Consider the following 22,630-nt stretch of genomic DNA (forward strand, 5'->3'; position numbering starts at 1 on the left):
AGCACGGCGCATCACACCGGAGGAATTTAGCGAAAGGCATTCGATGACGACCAACATGGAAAATACACAGTAATGTAAAAAAAAACAAAAAAAACAGATTCATATTGAAAACCCGTCGATCAAGTTACTGCTCCCACTGTCTTTAATTACAGAAGCATGACATGTATTTGACTATCTGGCAGCTAGACAACGGCAAAAAGGACGCGTGACAACATTGTTCATTTAGAGCAGACAGTAAACACACAAAATAATTACAAAGTTAATATAGTTACTAAATAACACCGTGTACTAAACGGCTCCTTAAAATTAAAAGATTTGCTCTTGTTCATATGCACTTAAAACTTGAAGGATCCTCATATACATATATATATATTAATATCAGATTCTGTAACTGTGCCTGAGGGGTGTTTTACTTGATAAAAAAGTGAACATGCTATATATACATTTACATCATATGTGTCAAACTAAAGTGAAATTCAGACCTCTGAAAAGAATAGACATTGCAGAGCATTCAACAGACGCACAGTGGAAGAGATTCAATTTGAGGAGACTGGTCTTCTGTTTAACGGTGACATTAGTTATTACAGCTTCAAGAAATGAGGACATCTCAGTCTGGAATAAGATCCTTCTGATACAGACTAATGATCATTTAGTTCACACAAATATAGGAATTTATATTTCAGAAGGGAAAAGGGAATATAAAAGTGCAAATAAATAAATAAATTTGCTGTGCAGCATGTAATAACTCTTGCATGTTGCACCAGCTAGCTAGTACATACATGAAGGTACAGTTCCCTTTGTGGTTTCTGGTCTTGTGAAACTTCCAGGCCCATCAAAAAAAGGAAACTTGACTTACAGCTAAACGTGTGCGTGGACGTAAAATGAAATGGAATTCATTGCATTACTCTCGGTTTAAAGAGCCAATACAGCATGTCCACTGTTTGCAGGATTTCAGCAGATGTGTTTGTTCAGCAGCAACCTGAGCTTTTCTTCTGCCCCGGCTCTTTGGGTAACACCGTGGCTTCCTCACTTGTGCCAAATCTTTGACTCAACATCCTGGAGACGACACAATCAGCTGCTGTCATGGCATTTCTGCACAGATGGCGTTAAAAGACAAGCTTTAAAGAAGACAAATAAACAAAGTGCGATCGTTACCTGGCCACAGTTTCCAAAGACTGAACCACGTTTTCACCCGTGGCGGCGCTGCACTCCATGAATTCAAAGTTGTACTCCTGCGAAATTGAAAAAAAAAACTGCCCTCAGTGTGGGTGTTTGATGATTAAAACGACAGAATTACATGTTGGCATTGCCAGAAAAGCATGATAATCATGACTGAAATTAACCAAAATCATACCTTAGCAAGAACTTCCCCCTGGTGAAGTTTAACCTGTCGTTGTGCACGATCGCTCTTGTTCCCAAGAAGTAAAACGATCACGTTTTCTGCAGCAGATTCCTGCAAAACACGGATTATTCTAATTATTGTTTGGACTGTCAATATAATCGTGTTTATGAAGCAGTCAAACTCATTCAAATGTTTCTTTTACTATTAACCCTAAAAAATATTTTTCGTTAGATTTTTTTTCTCATATAAACATGGATATTTTTGCATTTCTGCATTTTTATATCATAAATGTACATAGGACTTGTAGCAACTGTAAATATGTGATGCTTTTTTAAATACAGCCTAATATTGTGTAGGTCTCCCTTGTGCCTCCTAAACAGACTCATCAGGGAATGGACATGGGCCTTCTGAGGGTGTCCTGTGGTGTCTGGTAATAGGATGTTGTTAGTGGGGGGCCTTTGAGTTATATGGGTTAAGGGGAGCATCCCACAGATACTTGATTTGGAGGCCAGGTCAACACCTTTTTCATGTTTTTTGAATTGTTCCTAAAGCGTTTTTGTGTGTGTGCCTGTGTCAGGCTGCATCCTGCTGGGGATGGCTGCTGCCATCAAGGAGTGTCATTGCTATGGGGTGGTGGTGCCTGGTCTGGTCTAGGTGGGTGGTACATGTCTAAGTAACATCCACATGAATGCCAGGTCCAAAAGTTTCCCAGCAGAACATTGTATTGTCACAAGATGGTCAATGTTATTTACGTCACCTGTCAGTGGTCATAATGACGTGGCTGATCGGTGTGGCATTATATACCCACTCGCTGTAACTCAAGTCACTCAAATCAGATTTAAAAAACACAGTTTTGTCTAGTTTTTGAATAAAAACCTAAAGTTTCAACATCTAGGCCGACGGGGCCTTTCTGTGTGGAGTTTGCATGTTCTCCCTGTGTCTGTGTGGGTTCTCTCCGGGTACTCCGGCTTCCTCCCACTGTCCAAAGACATGCTTGTTAAGTTAATTGGTGATTCTGAATTGACTGTAGGCGACCCTTCACGGGACAAGCGGTTACAAAAAATGTATGAATGAGTTTTAACATATGTGACCCCCCCCCCCCCCCCCCCCCCGTAAACAAAGCCGGCAGGGTGGTGATATTTGAGAGCTTGAAATCCATTCCTACCTGAATGCAGTTTGCCCAGTAGCTGACCGCAGAAAAACTCTGAGTGGACGTGATGTCGTACATCAAGAGAAAGGCTTGTGCTTTGTGGAAAATCTGTCTTGTGATGCTGCGAAACCTTCAAAAACAGTAAACAGTGTAATCAGGCACAATCTGCTCTCAGATTTGACGGTCTCTTTTAAGATCAGGAGGACACTAACTCTACACAACTTGTGCACTGTTGTGATTTCCCTCACAAAATCTTTCCAGCTAATGCGGCAAACTTGTGTCATAACACAGTCCACTTAATTCCTGTATAATGTAAACAAAACTTAAACGACAGCCTCTTCAGTAAGGTAGAGTGAATTTTTGCGTAATGCCACATGTTCAAAGGCTGAATTGTTGGAATGACAAATGGTGAATCAGGGGTGTGCACAGCTCAGTGTTGACATAAAGGAAACTCTTTGTAAACTCAGCCGGGCCATTAGTGAACTTAGAGCCTCTCAACACTTTTACAACGGAGGAATCTGTGAAGCCAGCATGCACAACATTGATGAGATGTGCCAAACCAGTTCTGAAACAGGTTGCTTACTTGCCTGGAGGGGGACTTCACACCTTTTTATAGCACACTGTCTGGTGTGTTCACAGAGACTGCTACAGTATCTACCTCCACAAAAGCCAATTCACAGAGGATGTCACTTATGTAAACATTGTTACAAGCATTCTCGGCTAAAAGCCAAGGAGAACACACTGCTGAGAACACAGGGTGTTGCCTTCGCATCGAGCGACGAGGAAGCTCACAGGACAGTTAAGACAAACTGTCCCCGGCCACCAGAGAAGCACAGTGTGTCTATACACAGAAAAACCACAGCCACTTCCTAGAACAGATAAACACACATGACACAATTCAAGACCTCCATCATCGTGTGACTGCTAACTGGCCCTTGGCGTAAAAATAACAATTGTACATGCTTGTTTATTTTACCTTTGAAAAAAAGCTGGCACATTCTTTAGAGGACATTGGACACGCTTCTTTTTGTTATATCACTGATGTCAGATGTTATCTCTTCTAGCGTGTCTGTCTCAATTTGCTCATTCAGTGAATTAACAAAGAGGTGAAATGTGACAATACACTGCATTATGTGTTGCTGAAAAAAAAAAAAAAAGAGTCCTGAACTAATCGGAAAGAGGAAAGAGGAAACTTACCTTTCTTGACCTGCTGTATCCCATATGTGTAGCACCAAAGGTTTTCCATCTACTACCACAGTCCATTTGCAGGAATCAAGCCCTAAAAATTATATTTACATGCCATCATTCTGTATATTTACACATATTTAAGGGAGTAATCACAAAGTAAGGATCTGTATCTTACCAACAGAGGCGGGCAAATCCAAAGAGAACTTCCCACTTTGAGCTCTTTTCATGAAGGAGGTTTTCCCGACGCTGCTGTCTCCAATCATTACCACGTTGTAACCGGTTGATCTGACGCCCGCCTCTCTGAGATTACCTGCTGAATTCAAAAAATGAAAACATTTTCTGGTAACACATTTTATTTGAGATTCTTCTTATGATGAGTAGATATCATTAATGGTTTGTTTACCCAAAGAAAACTGCTTTTGACTCTCTTGACTGAGGCGGATTTCACCGCTGTAAGGTTGGACCGGAGTATTCTCCCTGTGGAAAACACAACCAAACATATTTCAGATATTCTATATACACGTAAAATACACATACAATACGAAGGGAACTCAAGGGACTGGGACTGAACAGCTGTGTAGCCTTGAGAAAACCACTTATCAATGAGGCTAGCTGGGAAAAAAAGGCTTCAATTAGCTAGGGAGCATAACGATTGGACTCTGGAGCAATGGAAGAAGGTCATGTGGTCTGATGAGTCCAGATTTACCCTGTTCCAGAGTGATGGGGGCATCAGGGTAAGAAGAGAGGCAGATGAAGTGATCACCCATCATGCCTAGAGCCTACTGTACAAGCCTGTGGGGGCAGTGCTATGATCTAGGTTCAGCAACATTATGTGCCCAAACAATGAGGTCAGCTGACTACCTGAATATACTGAATGACCAGGTTATTCCATCAATGGATTTTTTTCTTCCCTGATGTTCACGGGCACATTCCAAGATGACAATGCCAGGATTCATTGTGCTCAAATTGTGAAAGAGTGGTTCAGGGAGCATGAGACATAATTTTCACACATGGATTGGCCACCACAGAGTCCAGATCTTAACCCCATTGAGAATCTTTGGGATGTGCTGGAGAAGGCTTTGCACAGTGGTCAGACTCTCCCGTCATCAATACAAGATCTTGGTGAAAAATTAATGCAACACTGGATGGAAATAAATCTTGCCAGGCAGTGTATATAGCAAATAGTATTAAAAACACAAATATAAAACACGCTACAGTTATTCCAGCCGGCCCTTTTCATTTGCCCAGTAGATGACCTTTGCATCTCATCTTTTGAAGTGGTTACACTGAGCATAGGTACCGTACTGTGCATCTCTTTCACCTCTCTTATCTCTTAACGGACCGGCTGAGAACTCGTGTTCATCTTTTAGTTAGCTGGATGACATTAACAAACCACCAACCAACACTGCCACTGTCATGCTGAGAAAAATCTGTATGTATGTTCCATGGTGTTTGCACTAGGTGCACGAAGATTAGTGGAGACGATAAGGCACGCATGAGTAAGACGCTTAAGCTTTTGGATGACTCACATGGTTGATTGGAAAAATGTCTTCAACCGTCTAACGCAAACTTTCTTTTTGACATTACGAGACGGATGGCATTTGTTCTGTGGGCTAACGCTTAAAGACTTTTCCGACTATCCAAAAAAGGTAGTGCAGAAACACATGTGCATCATTACAGTAAGAGTAAAAAAACAGGCTATTGTATTGTCATTGTGGGAAAGTGAGTGATAGCATCACCGCCTCCGTGAAAATCATTTAGAAGTGATACTTTCTGATTCTGATCGGCTTGTGGTGTTAGATACACAAGCACACCACAGTGTTTTAATCTCTAATGAGTGGCAGTGTTGAACTTACCTCACAGGGGCTGAGTGCTCTCTTGAGATGTTGACATCAGATGAAGGTTCCTTTTCACTTTCCTCAGCCTGCGAAGAGAAACACATACATGTCAAGTGACCTGGGTTTACCAAAACATATCATATGGAAAAAAGTAAAAATGATTCATTTGAGGGTATTCACAATCAAACTGGAGGAAGGGTTTAGAAGTTAAAGACATTTTTAATCACAGTGCTCTATTTTGGGGGCTCAAAAGTGATTTGACTTGATCATAAATTTTTAATACTTTGCCCATTATCCTTTACAAGCAGTGACTGCCCGATGTCTGGAACCCATAGACATCACCAAAGAATGGATTTTCTCCTTTGTGAGGCTCTACTAAAAACTGCTGCAGCTGTCCTAAGTTGCTGTCTTTCGGTGAGTCTTTGTGCTTTTAGTTTTGTCTTCAGAAAGTGTAATACATGCTCAACCGAGAGGAGATCAATAGTGAGAAAAATAACACACTAGACTCATTCAAAAGATTACAGCTCGGAATCTTCTAATTTGATCACACATTTAATATTCTGGAAATGTGTCACATGTTTGATGCATACTAATCTCTCTCTTTGGTTGTCAGACGATAATAAAATAGTGTTCTTCTCAGTATTTTTTTGCCGATCTCATTTGAAGGCTGTACCTGTTGCGTTTCTGAAAAAGGCAGGTACATGTTTATGTTCTCCTTTCCACTTTGTGAAACATGTAGCGGTCACCACATGTTCCTCATTTTAGTTCATTGTGACATGTTGTTCTTGCAAAAATACACCGTGGCAGTGAACAAGATGTTTTATGCAAGCAGGAAGTACATGACAGGACAGAGTTCTTGTGTGAAAGAAAATACAGCTGTCTGATAACAACCATTAACCTCAGACTAAAGACAGAACATTCTGAATACGATAAAGCTGAACAACATCTAGAAAGTGCACTAAGAACTGGCCTTATATAACACACCGATCAGCCACAACATTAAAACCACTGACAGAGGAAGTAAATAACATTGAACATCTTGTGACATTCGTGTGGATGTTACTTAGACATGTACCACCCACCTAGACCGGACCAGGCACCCCCACCCCATAGCAATGACACAATGACACACACATAAAAAACGGTTTAGGAACGACTCAAAAAATTAAAAATTAAAAATTAAAAACATCACAAGGTGTTGACCTGGTCTCCAAATTCACTAGATCCCAAACTGATCAAGTATCTTTGGGATGATCCACAGAGGCCCCTCCCCTCAACCCATAAGACCTAAAGGCCCCCACTAACAACATTCTGATGCCAGAAACCACAAGACACCCTCAGAAGGCCCATGTCCATTCTCACATGAGTCTCTGTTTTGGAAGCACAAGGGAGACCTACACAATGTTAGGAAGGTGGTCATTATTTTATGTCTTATGTAAGTTAAGTGTATCGCAATGCACAGAACTGTCTTTTAGATCAAGTAAACTCTGATCAGAAGTATTGATTCCCACTGGACACTAGAGAACTACTTTGCTGCTTACCTCTGATATTTTGTCCAGATGCGATGGTTTTTCTCCGCTCTGCTTGGCTGCCTTGATCGAACCTTCCTCTTTGATACTGGCATCGTTCTCATTTTCTACATCTGTAATGCTTTGGTTTTCCTGGGGTTGATGTCCGCGTGACTTCCGGTGAGATCCCATTTTTCTTCTCCTTCCTCCATATGCTGATTCTGACATTGTATCTTCTTTGGGAGAGGTGGACAGGAGGTCATTTGGAGTCAGGTCATTCTCTGTTTCTGCTGGTTGGTCTTGAGAAATAGGATTTTCTTCAACTGTCTGCCGAGCCAGAGGCTTTAACTGGGACTCACCAACTTGGCTGTGTTCCACCGTTTCAAATACTTTTTCTTTTCTTTGCTTAGAGCCATCGTCTTTGTGTTCAGCGTGGAGTTGCAGCGGTCCAGGGCCACTCTCGGTTGCTACAACACCGGCGGTGGTTTCCGTCTCTGTTGCCTCATCAACCACCTCTCCCTTTTGAGGCAAGTCTTCTCCTTGAGTTCGTGATCCAAGGATTTTGCGGGTTGAGCCCATCTTTCTTCTCCTATGGGTTGAATTTTTATTTGGACTCTGCATCTCAGCATTGTTATTGCGAGCTCCTTCATTCATGTCGTCTGGATTTTGTTCATCACTATCTTGGCTTTGTATTACTTGTACATTCTCTGGTCTTCCCTCATCTATTAGTGTGCTCGGTGTGCTCTCACCAAATGACTCTGTGCTCTCTACTGTGATGCCGGTGTTTGCAGCGTTCTCAGTATCTTGCGGCTGATTCACTGAGCGTCTGTTTCTTCTAGAGGTAATTTGCATCTCAGTGCTTGTAAAGTCATCTAGCTGTGTTGGCTCCGAACTAATGTCTACATTTCTCTCACCATCTTTTATATCAGTCACCTTAAGAAATGCAACTGAATTAACAACTTCCTCATTGTGAGAGGGAGACTGTTCAGGAAGGAGAACCATTGAATTATCTGTGCCTGGTATCAGATTACACTCTGCGCTCTGCATGTCAGCAGAATTGCCTTGTAGCTCATGCCCCTCATTATAAACAGACAAAGATGGTTCATGTTGTTCCCTATTAAAAGTGTCCACTAATGCTTGTCCATGTTCGTTCTGAAATGCCCCCTCATCCATCTTATCAAGACTTCTCACACCAGCTTCTGTGTTAAAGTCACTTTGTTTAGTTTCATCTTTGTTGTCTGTGTCTCCCTCTTGTTTCTTTTTGAGTTGACTCTTGCGGGTTGAACCCATCTTTCTCCTCTTATGTTGGAAGTTCACTTGCGAATTTTCACTGTGATCTGAAGGATTTTTTTCTTGTCGGCCGTCACTTGCATCTACTGCCATAGAAAATCCACTTTCGTAAGACACATCCGCAGGTTGGTCTCGTGCCACAACTTCATCTGTAGACTCCTCACATTTTTCTCCCATTTCATCCTGTCCAGGACCTTGAACATCAATTGAAATCGCCGCTTCTGTATTCAGTTCTTTTATTGCAACATATCCCACAGTTTCTCTCACATCATCTGTCTGTTGAACTTGAATTTGTTCCCCCAGTGGACCTTTGTCACAGGATAAAGCTCCTGTGTTTTGCACCTGAGAGGCTTCTTCTTGATCAAGCATATCCGCAGTGCTTGACCTTGAGATATCTGTGTCATCGTGATGTAAAATATTCTGCATGTCATCTTCCCTATCTGAGGCTTGTGGGGATTGCATCAAGTCCGTTTTAATTGTGCTGTATCCTTCATGCTCAATTACATTCTCAGTAATGTCCGATGTCACAAATGTACTGTTGTCTTTGAGGTCTTTTATTTCTTCCTGCCTTGCTGTCTCTGTTGGTGATGACATGTTTGTCATTTTGGGGGCTTCGTCACCACTGGCATTTTCACTAACTTCTTCTTCAGGTTCGTTGTATGTTTTCAGAACAGAATCCCTGACATACTGTCGTCCTTTAGTTCTCCGGCTTGACCCCAGTTTTCTTCTGTTCCTTAATGGGTTGGGGCCTGTGTGAGTTTCATCTTCAGTGCTCTGAGGATGGGAGTCTAAATGTGCACTTGTCTCTGATTTCAGTGTTTGTAGAGAAGATTTGCTCTCCATAGCTGAGGTGTAATCAACTTGATGTATTTCTTCCGTTTGTGCTGCGGTAATCTGCTCTCCAAACAATTTATTTACAACATCCTCTGAATGCTGGGCTCCGCCGACTTCAGATAAGTTGAAAAGCTCATGTTGTTCTCCAATTGTAGCCAACGCCTCTTTTGGTGATGAAAATGTTTCTTGCTCAACAATGCATTCAACTTCAGTCTGTTCTCCGGGGCTGTTTTTGTCTGTGGTTATCGGGGTGATAGGAGACTCTGTGTGTTGTGACAGCTCTGTGCATTCATCTCTTTCCTTGCTCCCTGTATCTGTAACAGAACACACAATGGAAAGTTTCTCATCTGGCATCTGATTGTAATGTGACTGATCAGTTACCAGTTGATCTATTGTAGGACTTGAATATACATTAGCAGTAGTTGAACCAGAAGTGCAAACAAATGTGTTAATGTGTGCATTTTCTTCTTCAGTCTGAGAAGTGTCAAATCTGCCCATTCCTTCAAGTACTGTTTCCTCAGATTGTTTAGGGTATTCTGTCTCTATTGTCGTAGGTATATTTGTTTTTTCGCTGTTTTCATCACTCCTTGTATTTCCACCAACTTCGTCTGCAAGTTCATAATATGATTCAGACACAGGGTCCTTAAAACACTCCTTTGTTTTAATTCTGCGACTCGATCCCAGTTTTCTTCTGTTGCCACGCTGGTTAAAGACAGTGTCACTTTGCTCATCTACAATTGCACAACTGTCATGAGGTTGGGAGTCAAAAGCAGCGTATGTTTCTGACTGAAACATTTGTAAAGGAGATTTTCTATCCTCTGTTTCAAAAAGGAGTTCTTCCCTCTCCTGATGACATTTTTGTTCATCAGTGGTTCTTACATCATCAGTTTGATGGTCGCCTTGTTTGTCATCAGAATCTGAAACTTCCTGTTTGGTTGAAGGATCATCAGTACTTTTCATCATCAGTTCAGATTGGTAAGTGTCAATGGTTTCTATTTGATCGATCAAGATTTCGGAACTGACTTCAAGATTACCTGTCGTGTCATTGATTATACCTTCAGATGTGTAATCAATTTGACAAACTTCTTGTATGTCTGTTGGGTTAACCTCTTCTTCTGGTGCCTTCTTTTCAGTATCTTCTGGATGATGTGCAGTTTTGAATTCCTCACTATGAACAGTGTCATATGTATCTAATCCTTTCAGAGTTTCTTCCATTGATTTCTCACATACTATAGAGTCTGTTTCTTCTTTGACTTCTTGAACATTTTCGGTTTTGAGAATTAAACTTTCCAGGTCAGTCTCAGCATAGTTTGTTTCAGTGAGGTTCTGAACATCTGAATCTTCTTCCTGAGATTCCTTAACATGCTGTCTTCCTTTATTTCTACGGCTTGACCCCATTTTTCTTCTGTTCCCACCGAGGCTAAAGCCAGTGTGGCCCTGAGGTTGGGAGTCTAGAGGAACACTTATTTCTGATGGCATGGTTTGTACAGAAAGACTGATCTTCTCAAATTCAGAGAGGACTCCTTTGTCTTGAAGAACAGCTGGTTCAGTTTTGTGTGTCATATCATCTTCTTCTTGGCGTTCAGCCTCAAACATTTGACCAAGTGCACTGTCTTCTCTTTCTGTGTTGTTGTTCCATATTTGCTTGGAATCATTTACAAGATAATCCTCGTTTTCTTGAGTTAATGAGTCTAAATTGATTTCATCAGTTTGATGCTCACCTTGTTTGTCATCAGGATCCGAAACTTCCTGTTTGGTTGAAGAATCATCAGCACTTTCCACCATCAGTTCAGACTGGTAAGCGTCAATGATTTCAGTTTGGTCTATCAAACTTCTGGTACTGATTTCAAGATTTCCAGTTGCATCAACTATCCCACTTTCAGATGTGTAAACAATTTGACTAACTTCTTGTATGTCTGTTAGCTTAACCTCGTCTTCTGATGCTTTCTCTTCAGCATCTTCTGGATGATGAGCAGCTCTGAATTCCTCACTATGAACAGTGTCATATGTATCTAATCCTTTCACAGTTTCTTCCATTGATTTTTCAAATACTTTAGAGTCTGTTTCTTCTTTGTCTTCTTGAACATTTTCGGTTTGGGGAATTAAACTTTCCAGGTCTGTCTCAGGATAGTTTCTTTCGGTGAGGTTCTGAACATCTGAATCTTCCTCCTGAGATTCCTTAACACGCTGTCTTCCTTTATTTCTACGGCTTGACCCCATTTTTCTTCTGTTTCCACTGAGGCTAAAGCCAGTGTTGCTTGGCTCATCGACACTCACAGCGTTGTCCTGAGATTGGGAGTCTAGGGGAACACCTATTTCTGATGGCATGGTTTGTACAGAAAGACTGCTCTTCTCAAATTCAGAGAGGACTCCTTTGTCTTGAAGAACAGCTGGTTCAGCTTTGCGTTTCATATCATCTTCATCTTGGCCTTCAGCCTCAAACGTATGACCAAGCGCACTGTTTTCTCTTTCTGTGTTGTTGTTCCATATTTGCTTGGAATCATTTACAGGATAATCCTCGTTTTCTTGAGTTAATGAGTCTAAATTGATTTCATCAGTTTGATGCCCGCCTTGTTTGTCATCAGAATATAAAACTTCCTGTTTGGTTGAAGAATCATGAGCACTTTCCACCATCAGTACAGACTGGTAAGTGTCAATGATTTCAGTTTGGTCCATCAAACGTCTGGTACCGATTTCAAGATTTTCTATTGCATCAGCTATCCCACTTTCAGATGTGTGATCAATTTGACAAACTTCTTGTATGTCTGTTGGCTTAACCTCTTCTTCTGGTGCTTTATCTTCAGCATCTTCTGGATAATGAGCATCTCTGAATTCCTCACTATGAACAGTGTCAAATGTATCTAATCCTTCCAGAGTTTCTTCCATTGATTTCTCAAACACTTTAGAGTCTGTTTCTTTTTGGTCTTCTTGAAGATTTTCAGTTTTGGAAATTAAACTATCCAGGTCAGTCTCAGGATAGTTTGTTTCAGTGAGATTCTGAACATCTGAATCTTCTTCCTGAGACTCCTTAACACGCTGTCTTCCTTTATTTCTACGGCTTGACCCCATTTTTCTTCTGTTCCCACTGAGGCTAAAGCCAGTGTTACTTGGCTCATCTACACTAACAGCGTTGTCCTGAGGTTGGGAGTCTAGAGGAACACTTATTTCTGATGGCATGGTTTGTACAGAAAGACTGCTCTTCTCAAATTCAGAGAGGACTCCTTTGTCTTGAAGAACAGCTGGTTCAGCTTTGTGTTTCATATCATCTTCATCTTGGCGTTCAGCCTCAAACATATGACCAAGTGCACTGTCTTCTCTTTCTGTGTTGTTGTTCCATATTTGCTTGGAATCATTTACAAGATAATCCTCGTTTTCTTGAGTTAATGAGTCTAAATTGATTTCATCAGTTTGATGATTCCCTTGTTTGTCATCAGAATCTGAAACTTCCTGTTTGGTTGAAGAATCATCAGCACTTTCCACCATCAGTACAGACTGGTAAGCTTCAATGATTTCAGTTTGATCTATCAAGACTTCAAAACTGACTTCAAGATTTTCTGTGGCATCGTTGATTGTACTTTCAGATGTGTAATCAATTTGACAAACTTCTTGTATGTCTGTTGGGTTAACCTCTTCTTCTGGTGCCTTCTCTTCAGTATCTTCTGGATGTTGAGCAGCTCTGAATTCCTCACTAAAAACAGTGTCAAATGTATCTAATCCTTCCAGAGTTTCTACCATTGATTTCTCAAATACTTTAGAGTCTGTTTCTTCTTTGTCTTCTTGAACATTTTCGGTTTTGGGAATTAAACTTTCCAGGTCAGTCTCAGGATAGTTTGTTTCAGTGAGGTTCTGTATATCTGAATCTGCCTCCTGAGATTCCTCAGCACGCTGTCTTCCTTTATTTCTACGGCTTGACCCCATTTTTCTTCTGTTCCCACCGAGGCTAAAGCCAATGTTGCTTGGCTCATCCACACTCACAGCGCTGTCCTGAGGTTGGGAGTCTAGAGGAACACTTATTTCTGATGGCATGGTTTGTACAGAAAGACTGCTCTTCTCAAATTCAGCGAGAACTCCTTTGTCTTGAAGAACAGCTGGTTCAGCTTTGTGTATCATGTCTTTTTCATCTTGGCCTTCAGCCTCAAACATATGACCAAGTGCACCGTGTTCTCTTTCTGTGTTATTGTTCCATATTTGCTTGGAATCATTTTCAGAATAATCCTCATTTTCTTGAGTTAATGAGTCTAAATTGATTTCATCAGTTTGATGCTCGCCTTGTTTGTCATCAGAATCTGAAACTTCCTGCTTGGTTGAAGAATCATCAGCACTTTCCACCATCAGTACAGACTGGTAAGCATCAATGATTTCAGTGGGGTCTATCAAACTTCCAGGACCGATTTCAAGATTTCCAGTTGCATCAGCTATCGCACTTTCAGATGTGTAATCAATTTGACAAACTTTTTGTATGTCTGTTAGGTTAACCTCTGCTTCTTCAGGTGCGTTCTTTTCAGCATCATCTGGATGATGAGCAGCTCTGAATTCCTCACTATGAACAGTGTCAAATGTATCTAATCCTTCCAGAGTTTCCTCCATTGATTTCTCAAACACTTTAGAGTCCGTTTCTTGTTTGTCTTCTTGAACATTTTCGGCTTTGGGAATCAAACTTTCCAGGTCAGTCTCAGGATAGTTTGTTTCAGTGAGATTCTGAACATCTGAATCTTCTTCCTGAGACTCCTTAACACGCTGTCTTCCTTTATTTCTACGGCTTGACCCCATTTTTCTTCTGTTCCCACTGAGGCTAAAGCCAGTGTTGCTTGGCTCATCCACACTCACAGCGCTGTCCTGAGGTTGGGAGTCTAGAGGAACACTTATTTCTGATGGCATGGTTTGTACAGAAAGACTGCTCTTCTCAAATTCAGCGAGAACTCCTTTGTCTTGAAGAACATCTGGTTCAGCTTTGTGTATCATGTCTTTTTCATCTTGGCCTTCAGCCTCAAACATATGACCAAGTGCACCGTGTTCTCTTTCTGTGTTATTGTTCCATATTTGCTTGGAATCATTTTCAGAATAATCCTCATTTTCTTGAGTTAATGAGTCTAAATTGATTTCATCAGTTTGATGCTCGCCTTGTTTGTCATCAGAATCTGAAACTTCCTGCTTGGTTGAAGAATCATCAGCACTTTCCACCATCAGTACAGACTGGTAAGCATCAATGATTTCAGTGGGGTCTATCAAACTTCCAGGACCGATTTCAAGATTTCCAGTTGCATCAGCTATCGCACTTTCAGATGTGTAATCAATTTGACAAACTTCTTGTATGTCTGTTAGGTTAACCTCTGCTTCTTCAGGTGCGTTCTTTTCAGCATCTTCTGGATGATGAGCAGCTCTGAATTCCTCACTATGAACAGTGTCAAATGTATCTAATCCTTCCAGAGTTTCCTCCATTGATTTCTCAAACACTTTAGAGTCCGTTTCTTGTTTGTCTTCTTGAACATTTTCGGCTTTGGGAATCAAACTTTCCAGGTCAGTCTCAGGATAGTTTGTTTCAGTGAGATTCTGAACATCTGAATCTTCTTCCTGAGACTCCTTAACACGCTGTCTTCCTTTATTTCTACGGCTTGACCCTATTTTTCTTCTGTTCCCACTGAGGCTAAAGACAGTGTTGCTTGGCTCATCCACACTCACAGCGTTGTCCTGAGGTTGGGAGTCTAGGGGAACACCTATTTCTGAGAGGACTCCTTTGTCTTGAAGAACAGCTGGTTCAGCTTTGTGTTTCATATCATCTTCATCTTGGCTTTCAGCCTCGAACATATGACCAATCGCACTGTCTTCTCTTTCTGTGTTGTTGTTCCATATTTGCTTGGAATCATTTACAGGATAATCCTCGTTTTCTTGAGGTAATGAGTCAAACTTGATTTCATCAGTTTGATGCTCGCCTTGTTTGTCGTCAGAATCTGAAACTTCTTGTTTGGTTGAAGAATCATCAGCACCTTCCACCATCAGTACAGACTGGTAAGCTTCAATGATTTCAGTTTGATCTGTCAAGACTTCAAAACTGACTTCATGATTTTTTGTGGCATCATTGATTGTACTTTCAGATGTGTAATCAATTTCAGAAACGTCTTGTATGTCTGTTAGGTTAACCTCTGCTTCTTCAGGTGCGTTCTTTTCAGCATCTTCTGGATGATGAGCAGCTCTGAATTCCTCACTATGAACAGTGTCAAATGTATCTAATCCTTCCAGAGTTTCTTCCATTGATTTCTGAAACACTTTAGAGTCCGTTTCTTGTTTGCCTTCTTGAACATTTTCGGTTTTGGGAATCAAACTTTCCAGGTCAGTCTCAGGATAGTTTGTTTCAGTGAGGTTCTGAAAATCTGAATCTTCCTCCAGAGATTCCTTAACACGCTGTCTTCCTTTATTTCTACGGCTTGACCCCATTTTTCTTCTGTTTCCACCGAGGCTAAAGCCAGTGTTGCTTGGCTCATCTACACTCACAGCATTGTCCTGAGGTTGGGAGTCTGGAGGAACACTTATTTCTGATGGTATGGTTTGTACAGAAAGACTGATCTTCTCAAATTCAGAGAGGACTCCTTTGTCTTGAAGAACAGCTGGTTCAGCTTTGTGTCTCATATCTTTTTCATCTTGGCCTTCAGCATCAAACATATGACCAAGTTCACCGTGTTCTCTTTCTCTGTTATTGTTCCATATTTGCTTGGAATCATTTACAGAATAATCCTCGTTTTCTTGAGTTAATGAGTCTAAATTGATTTCATCAGTTTGATGCTCGCCTTGTTTGTCATCAGAATCTGAAACTTCCTGCTTGGTTGAAGAATCATCAGCACTTTCCACCATCAGTACAGACTGGTAAGCATCAATGATTTCAGTGGGGTCTATCAAACTTCCAGGACCGATTTCAAGATTTCCAGTTGCATCAGCTATCGCACTTTCAGATGTGTAATCAATTTGACAAACTTCTTGTATGTCTGTTAGGTTAACCTCAGCTTCATCAGGTGCCTTCTTTTCAGCATCTTCTGGATGATGAGCAGCTCTGAATTCCTCACTGTGAACAGTGTCAAATGTATCTAATCCTTCCAGAGTTTCCTCCATTGATTTCTCAAACACTTTAGAGTCCATTTCTTGTTTGTCTTCTTGAACATTTTCGGTTTTGGGAATCAAACTTTCCAGGTCAGTCTCAGGATAGTTTGTTTCAGTGAGATTCTGAACATCTGAATCTTCTTCCTGAGACTCCTTAACACGTTGTTTTCCTTTATTTCTACGGCTTGACCCCATTTTTCTTCTGTTCCCACTGAGGCTAAAGCCAGTGTTGCTTGGCTCATCTACACTCACAGCGTTGTCCTGAGGTTGGGAGTCTAGAGAAACACCTATTTCTGAGAGGACTCCTTTGTCTTGAAGAACAGCTGGTTCAGCTTTGTGTTTCATATCATGTTCATCTTGGCTTTCAGCCTCAAACATATGACCAATCGCACTGTCTTCTCTTTCTGTGTTGTTGTTCCATATTTGCTTGGAATCATTTACAGGATAATCCTTGCTTTCTTGAGGTAATGAGTCTAAATATATTTCATCAGTTTGATGCTCGCCTTGTTTGTCATCAGAATCTGAAACTTCCTGCTTAGTTGAAGAATCATCAGCACTTTCCACCATCAGCACAGACTGGTAAGCGTCAATGATTTCAATTTGGTCTATCAAGACTTCAGAACTGACTTCAAGATTTTCTGTTGCATCACTGATTCTACTTTCGGATGTGTAATCATTTTGAGAAACTTCTTGTATGTCTGTTGGCTTAACCTCAGCTTCTTCAGGTGCCTTCTTTTCAGCATCTTCTACATGATGAGCAGCTCCGAATTCCTCACTATGAACAGTGTCAAATGTATCTAATCCTTCAAGAGTTTCTTCCATTGATTTCTCAACCACTTTAGAGTCAGTTTCTTGTTTGTCTTCTTGAACATTTTCGGTTTGGGGAATTAAACTTTCCAAGTCAGTCTCAGGATAGTTTGTTTCAGTGACGTTCTGAACATCTGAATCTTCCTCCTGAGATTCCTTAACACGCTGTCTTCCTTTATTTCTACGGCTTGACCCCATTTTTCTTCTGTTCCCACTGAGGCTAAAGCCAGTGTTGCTTGGCTCATCCACAATCACAGCATTGTCCTGAGGTTGGGAGTCTGGAGGAACACTTATTTCTGATGGCATGGTTTGTACAGAAAGACTGCTTTCCTCAAATTCAGAGAGGACTCCTTTGTCTTGAAGAACAGCTGGTTCAGCTTTGTGTTTCATATCATCTTCATCTTGGCGTTCAGCCTCAAACATATGACCAAGTGCACTGTCTTCTCTTTCTGTGTTGTTGTTCCATATTTGCTTGGAATCATTTACAGGATAATCCTCGTTTTCTTGAGTTAATGAGTCTAAATTGATTTCATCAGTTTGATGCTCGCCTTGTTTGTCATCAGAATCTGAAACTTCCTGCTTGGTTGAAGAATCATCAGCACTTTCCACCATCAGTACAGACTGGTAAGCATCAAGGATTTCAGTTCGGTCTATCAAACTTCCAGGACCTATTTCAAGATTTCCAGTTGCATCAGCTATCGCACTTTCAGATGTGTAATCAATTTGACAAACTTCTTGTATGTCTGTTAGGTTAACCTCTGCTTCTTCAGGTGCGTTCTTTTCAGCATCTTCTGGTTGATGAGCAGCTCTGAATTCCTCACTGTGAACAGTGTCAAATGTATCTAATCCTTCCAGAGTTTCCTCCATTGATTTCTCAAACACTTTAGAGTCCATTTCTTGTTTGTCTTCTTGAACATTTTCGGTTTTGGGAATCAAACTTTCCAGGTCAGTCTCAGGATAGTTTGTTTCAGTGAGATTCTGAACATCTGAATCTTCTTCCTGAGACTCCTTAACACGTTGTTTTCCTTTATTTCTACGGCTTGACCCCATTTTTCTTCTGTTCCCACTGAGGCTAAAGCCAGTGTTGCTTGGCTCATCTACACTCACAGCGTTGTCCTGAGGTTGGGAGTCTAGAGGAACACCTATTTCTGAGAGGACTCCTTTGTCTTGAAGAACAGCTGGTTCAGCTTTGTGTTTCATATCATGTTCATCTTGGCTTTCAGCCTCAAACATATGACCAATCGCACTGTCTTCTCTTTCTGTGTTGTTGTTCCCTATTTGCTTGGAATCATTTACAGGATAATCCTCGCTTTCTTGAGGTAATGAGTCTAAATATATTTCATCAGTTTGATGCTCGCCTTGTTTGTCATCAGAATCTGAAACTTCCTGCTTAGTTGAAGAATCATCAGCACTTTCCACCATCAGCACAGACTGGTAAGCGTCAATGATTTCAATTTGGTCTATCAAGACTTCAGAACTGACTTCAAGATTTTCTGTGGCATCACTGATTCTACTTTCGGATGTGTAATCATTTTGAGAAACTTCTTGTATGTCTGTTGGCTTAACCTCAGCTTCTTCAGGTGCGTTCTTTTCAGCATCTTCTACATGATGAGCAGCTCTGAATTCCTCACTATGAACAGTGTCAAATGTATCTAATCCTTCAAGAGTTTCTTCCATTGATTTCTCAACCACTTTAGAGTCAGTTTCTTGTTTGTCTTCTTGAACATTTTCGGTTTGGGGAATTAAACTTTCCAAGTCAGTCTCAGGATACTTTGTTTCAGTGACGTTCTGAACATCTGAATCTTCCTCCTGAGATTCCTCAGCACGCTGTCTTCCTTTATTTCTACGGCTTGACCCCATTTTTCTTCTGTTCCCACCGAGGCTAAAGCCAGTGTTGCTTGGCTCATCCACACTCACAGCGTTGTCCTGAGGTTGGGAGTCTAGAGGAACACTTATTTCTGATGGCATGGTTTGTACAGAAAGACTGCTCTTCTCAAATTCAGAGAGGACTCCTTTGTCTTGAAGAACAGCTGGTTTCGCTTTGTGTTTCATATCACCTTCATCTTGGCGTTCAGCTTCAAACATATGACCAAGCGCACTGTCTTCTCTTTCTGTGTTGTTGTTCCATATTTGCTTGGAATCATTTACAGGATAATCCTCGTTTTCTTGAGTTAATGAGTCTAAATTGATTTCATCAGTTTGATGCTCACCTTGTTTGTCATCAGAATCTGAAACTTCCTGTTTGGTTGAAGAATCATCAGCACTTTCCACCATCAGTACAGACTGGTAAGCATCAGTGATTTCAGTGGGGTCTATCAAACTTCCAATACCAGTTTCAAGATTTCCAGTTGCATCAGCTATCGCACTTTCAGATGTGTAATCAATTTGACAAACTTCTTGTATGTCTGTTGGGTTAACCTCTTCTTCTGGTCCCTTCTCTTCAGCATCTTCTGGATGTTGAGCATCTCTGAATTCCTCACTACAAACAGTGTCAAATGTATCTAATCCTTCCAGAGTTTCTACCATTGATTTCTCAAATACTTTAGAGTCTGTTTCTTCTTTGTCTTCTTGAACATTTTCGGTTTTGGGAATTAAACTTTCCAGGTCAGTCTCAGGATAGTTGGTTTCAGTGAGGTTCTGTATATCTGAATCTGCCTCCTGAGATTCCTCAGCACGCTGTCTTCCTTTATTTCTACGGCTTGACCCCATTTTTCTTCTGTTCCCACCGAGGCTAAAGCCAGTGTTGCTTGGCTCATCCACACTCACAGCGCTGTCCTGAGGTTGGGAGTCTAGAGGAACACTTATTTCTGATGTCATGGTTTGTACAGAAAGACTGCTCTTCTCAAATTCAGAGAGGACTCCTTTGTCTTGAAGAACAGCTGGTTCAGCTTTGTGTTTCATATCATCTTCATCTTGGCCTTCAGCCTCCAACATATGACCAAGCGCACTGTCTTCTCTTTCTGTGTTGTTGTTCCATATTTGCTTGGAATCATTTACAGGATAATCCTCGCTTTCTTGAGTTAATGAGTCTAAATTAATTTCATCAGTTTGATGCTCGCCTTGTTTGTCATCAGAATCTGAAACTTCTTGTTTGGTTGAAGAATCATCAGCACCTTCCACCATCAGTACAGACTGGTAAGCTTCAATGATTTCAGTTTGATCTATCAAGACTTCAAAACTGACTTCATGATTTTTTGTGGCATCATTGATTGTACTTTCAGATGTGTAATCAATTTCAGAAACTTCTTGTATGTCTGTTAGGTTAACCTCTGCTTCTTCAGGTGCGTTCTTTTCAGCATCTTCTGGATGATGAGCAGCTCTGAATTCCTCACTATGAACAGTGTCAAATGTATCTAACCGTTCCAGAATTTCTTCCATTGACTTTTCAAACACTTTAGAGTCTGTTTCTTCTTGGTCTTCTTGAAGGTGTTCGGTTTTGGGAATTACACTTTCCAGGTCAGTCTCAGGATAGTTTATTTGAGTGAGGTTCTGACCATCAGAAGAAAAACCAGGAGGAGACATTGAAAATATGGAGATGGCATGTGTCACTGACTGGTTAGTATCAAACTCAGTCCTTTGACTTGATTCTTCCTGTTTCATTGTCTCTGACATTTTTATTGTTTCAAGGACTTCATCGCCCCTTGTGTTTTCTGAATCTTCCTCCTGAGATTCTTTAACGCGCTGTCTTCCTTTATTTCTATGGCTTGACCCCATTTTTCTTCTGTTTCCACTGAGGCTAAAGCCAGTGTTGCTTGGCTCAACTACACTCACAGCGTTGTCCTGAGGTTGGGAGTCTAGAGGAACACTTATTTCTGATGGCATGGTTTGTACAGAAAGACTGCTCTTCTGAAATTCAGAGAAGTCTCCGTCTTTGTCTTGAAGAACAACTGGTTCAGTTTCGTGAGACATATCATCTTCATCTTGGTCTTCAGCCTCAAACATATGACCAAGTGCACTGTCTTCTCTTTCTGTGTTAGTCTGTATGTGCTTGGAATCATTTACACAATAATCCTCATTTTCTTGAGTTAATGAGTCTAAATTAACTTCATTTGTTTGATACTCACCTTGTTTGTCATCAGGATCTGAGACTTCCTGTTTGGTTGAAGAATCATCAGCACTTTTCACCATAAGTTCAGATTGGTAAGTGTCAAGGATTTCTATTTGATCCATCAAACTTTCAGAAACGATTTCAGTATTTTCTGTGGCATCATTGATCCCACTTTCAGATGTGTAATCAATATGACAAACTTCTTGTGTGTCTGTTGGGTTAACCTCTTCTTCTGGTGCCTTCTTTTCAGCATCTTCTGGATAATGTGCAGCTCTGAATTCCTCACTATGAACAGTGTCAAATGTATCTAATCCTTCCAGAGTTTCTTCCATTAATTTCTCAAATACTTTAGAGTCTGTTTCTTCTTTGTCTTCTTGAACATTTTCAGTTTTGGGAATTAAACTTTCCAGGTCAGTCTCTAGATGATTTGTTTCAGTGAGATCCTGAACATCTGAATCTTCCTCCTGAGACTCCTTAACACGCTGTCTTCCTTTATTTCTACGGCTTGACCCCATTTTTCTTCTGTTCCCACTGAGGCTAAAGCCAGTGTTGCTTGGCTCATCCACACTCACAGCATTGTCCTGAGGTTGGGAGTCTAGAGGAACACTTATTTCTGATGGCATGGTTTGTAAAGAAAGACTGCTCTTCTCAGATTCAGAGAGGACTCCTTTGTCTTGAAGAACAGCTGGTTCAGCTTTGTGTTTCATATCATCTTCACCTTGGCTTTCAGCCTCAAACATATGACCAAGTGCACTGTTTTCTCTTTCTGTGTTTTTGTTCCATTTTTGCTTGGAATCATTTACAGGATAATTCTCATTTTCTTGAGTTAATGAGTCTAAATTAAGTTCATCAGTTTGATGCTCATCTTGTTTGTCATCAGGATCGGAAACTTCCTGTTTGGTTGAAGAATCATCAGCACTTTTCACCATGAGTACAGGCTGGTAAGTGTCAATGATTTCATTTTGGTCTATCAAACTTCCGGTACCGATTTCAAGATTTCCTGTCGCATCATCTATCAAACTTTCAGATGTGTAATCAATTTGACAAACTTCTTGTATGTCTGCTGGGTTAACCTCTTCTTCCGGTGCCTCCTTTTCACTTTGAAGAGTGTCACATTCATCTAAACCTTTGGAATCTGTTTCCTCTTGGTCTTCTTGAAGATTTTTGCCTTTTGGAATTAAACTTTCCAGGTCAGTCTCAAGATAGTTTGTTTCAATGAGGTTCTGAACATCAGAAGACGAACTAGGTGGAGACATTGAAAACATGGAGCTGTCATGTGTCACTGACTGGTTAGTATCAAACTCAGTCCCTTGACTTGATTCTTCATGCTTCATTGTCTCTGACATTTTTATTTTTTCAAGGACTTCATCAGCCCTTATGTTTTCTGAATCTTCCTCTTGAGGTTCCTTAATACGCTGTCTTCCTTTATTTCTACGGCTCGACCCCATTTTTCTTCTGTTCCCACTGAGGCTAAAGCCAGTGTTGCTTGACTCATCTACACTCACAGTGTTGTCCTGAGGTTGGGAGTCAAATTGA

The 22,630-nt window shown here is 40.8% G+C and overlaps 1 protein-coding gene across 2 annotated transcripts; it reads right to left on the reverse strand.

Moving 5' to 3' along the window:
• Positions 1-124: 124 nt before the first annotated feature.
• On the reverse strand, positions 125-21,099 carry rab44 (RAB44, member RAS oncogene family). Of its 2 annotated transcripts, none has more exons than XM_084543391.1 (9): positions 7,060-21,099; positions 5,537-5,604; positions 4,084-4,157; positions 3,856-3,990; positions 3,690-3,771; positions 2,508-2,622; positions 1,355-1,453; positions 1,156-1,232; positions 125-1,056 (listed from the first exon to the last, which is right to left on the reverse strand). In XM_084543391.1, exons 1-9 carry the CDS (start codon positions 20,986-20,988, stop codon positions 969-971), a joined length of 14,667 nt encoding a protein of 4,888 aa, XP_084399517.1. In that variant the 5' UTR covers positions 20,989-21,099; the 3' UTR covers positions 125-968. The 2 variants fall into 2 exon arrangements, with proteins under 2 accessions (XP_084399517.1, XP_084399516.1); XM_084543390.1 differs by having other exon boundaries at positions 3,856-3,993.
• Positions 21,100-22,630: the final 1,531 nt, after the last annotated feature.

This window comes from Chelon labrosus (genome assembly GCF_963514085.1).
Source record: "Chelon labrosus genome assembly, chromosome: 4".
In the NCBI taxonomy this organism is placed as follows: Eukaryota; Metazoa; Chordata; class Actinopteri; order Mugiliformes; family Mugilidae; genus Chelon; species Chelon labrosus.

Bases quoted from the DNA above. Each gene is read 5' to 3' on its own strand.
- rab44 (XM_084543390.1), bottom strand. From the start codon at position 20,988: ATGTTTGAGGCTGAAGACCAAGATGAAGATGATATGTCTCACGAAACT. The intron at 5,605-7,059 runs GTAAGCAGCAAA...TTCTCTTCGCAG, and splicing joins ATCTGGACAAAATATCAGAG to GCTGAGGAAAGTGAAAAGGA. The intron at 1,057-1,155 runs GTAACGATCGCA...TGTCGTCTCCAG, and splicing joins TCTTTGGAAACTGTGGCCAG to GATGTTGAGTCAAAGATTTG.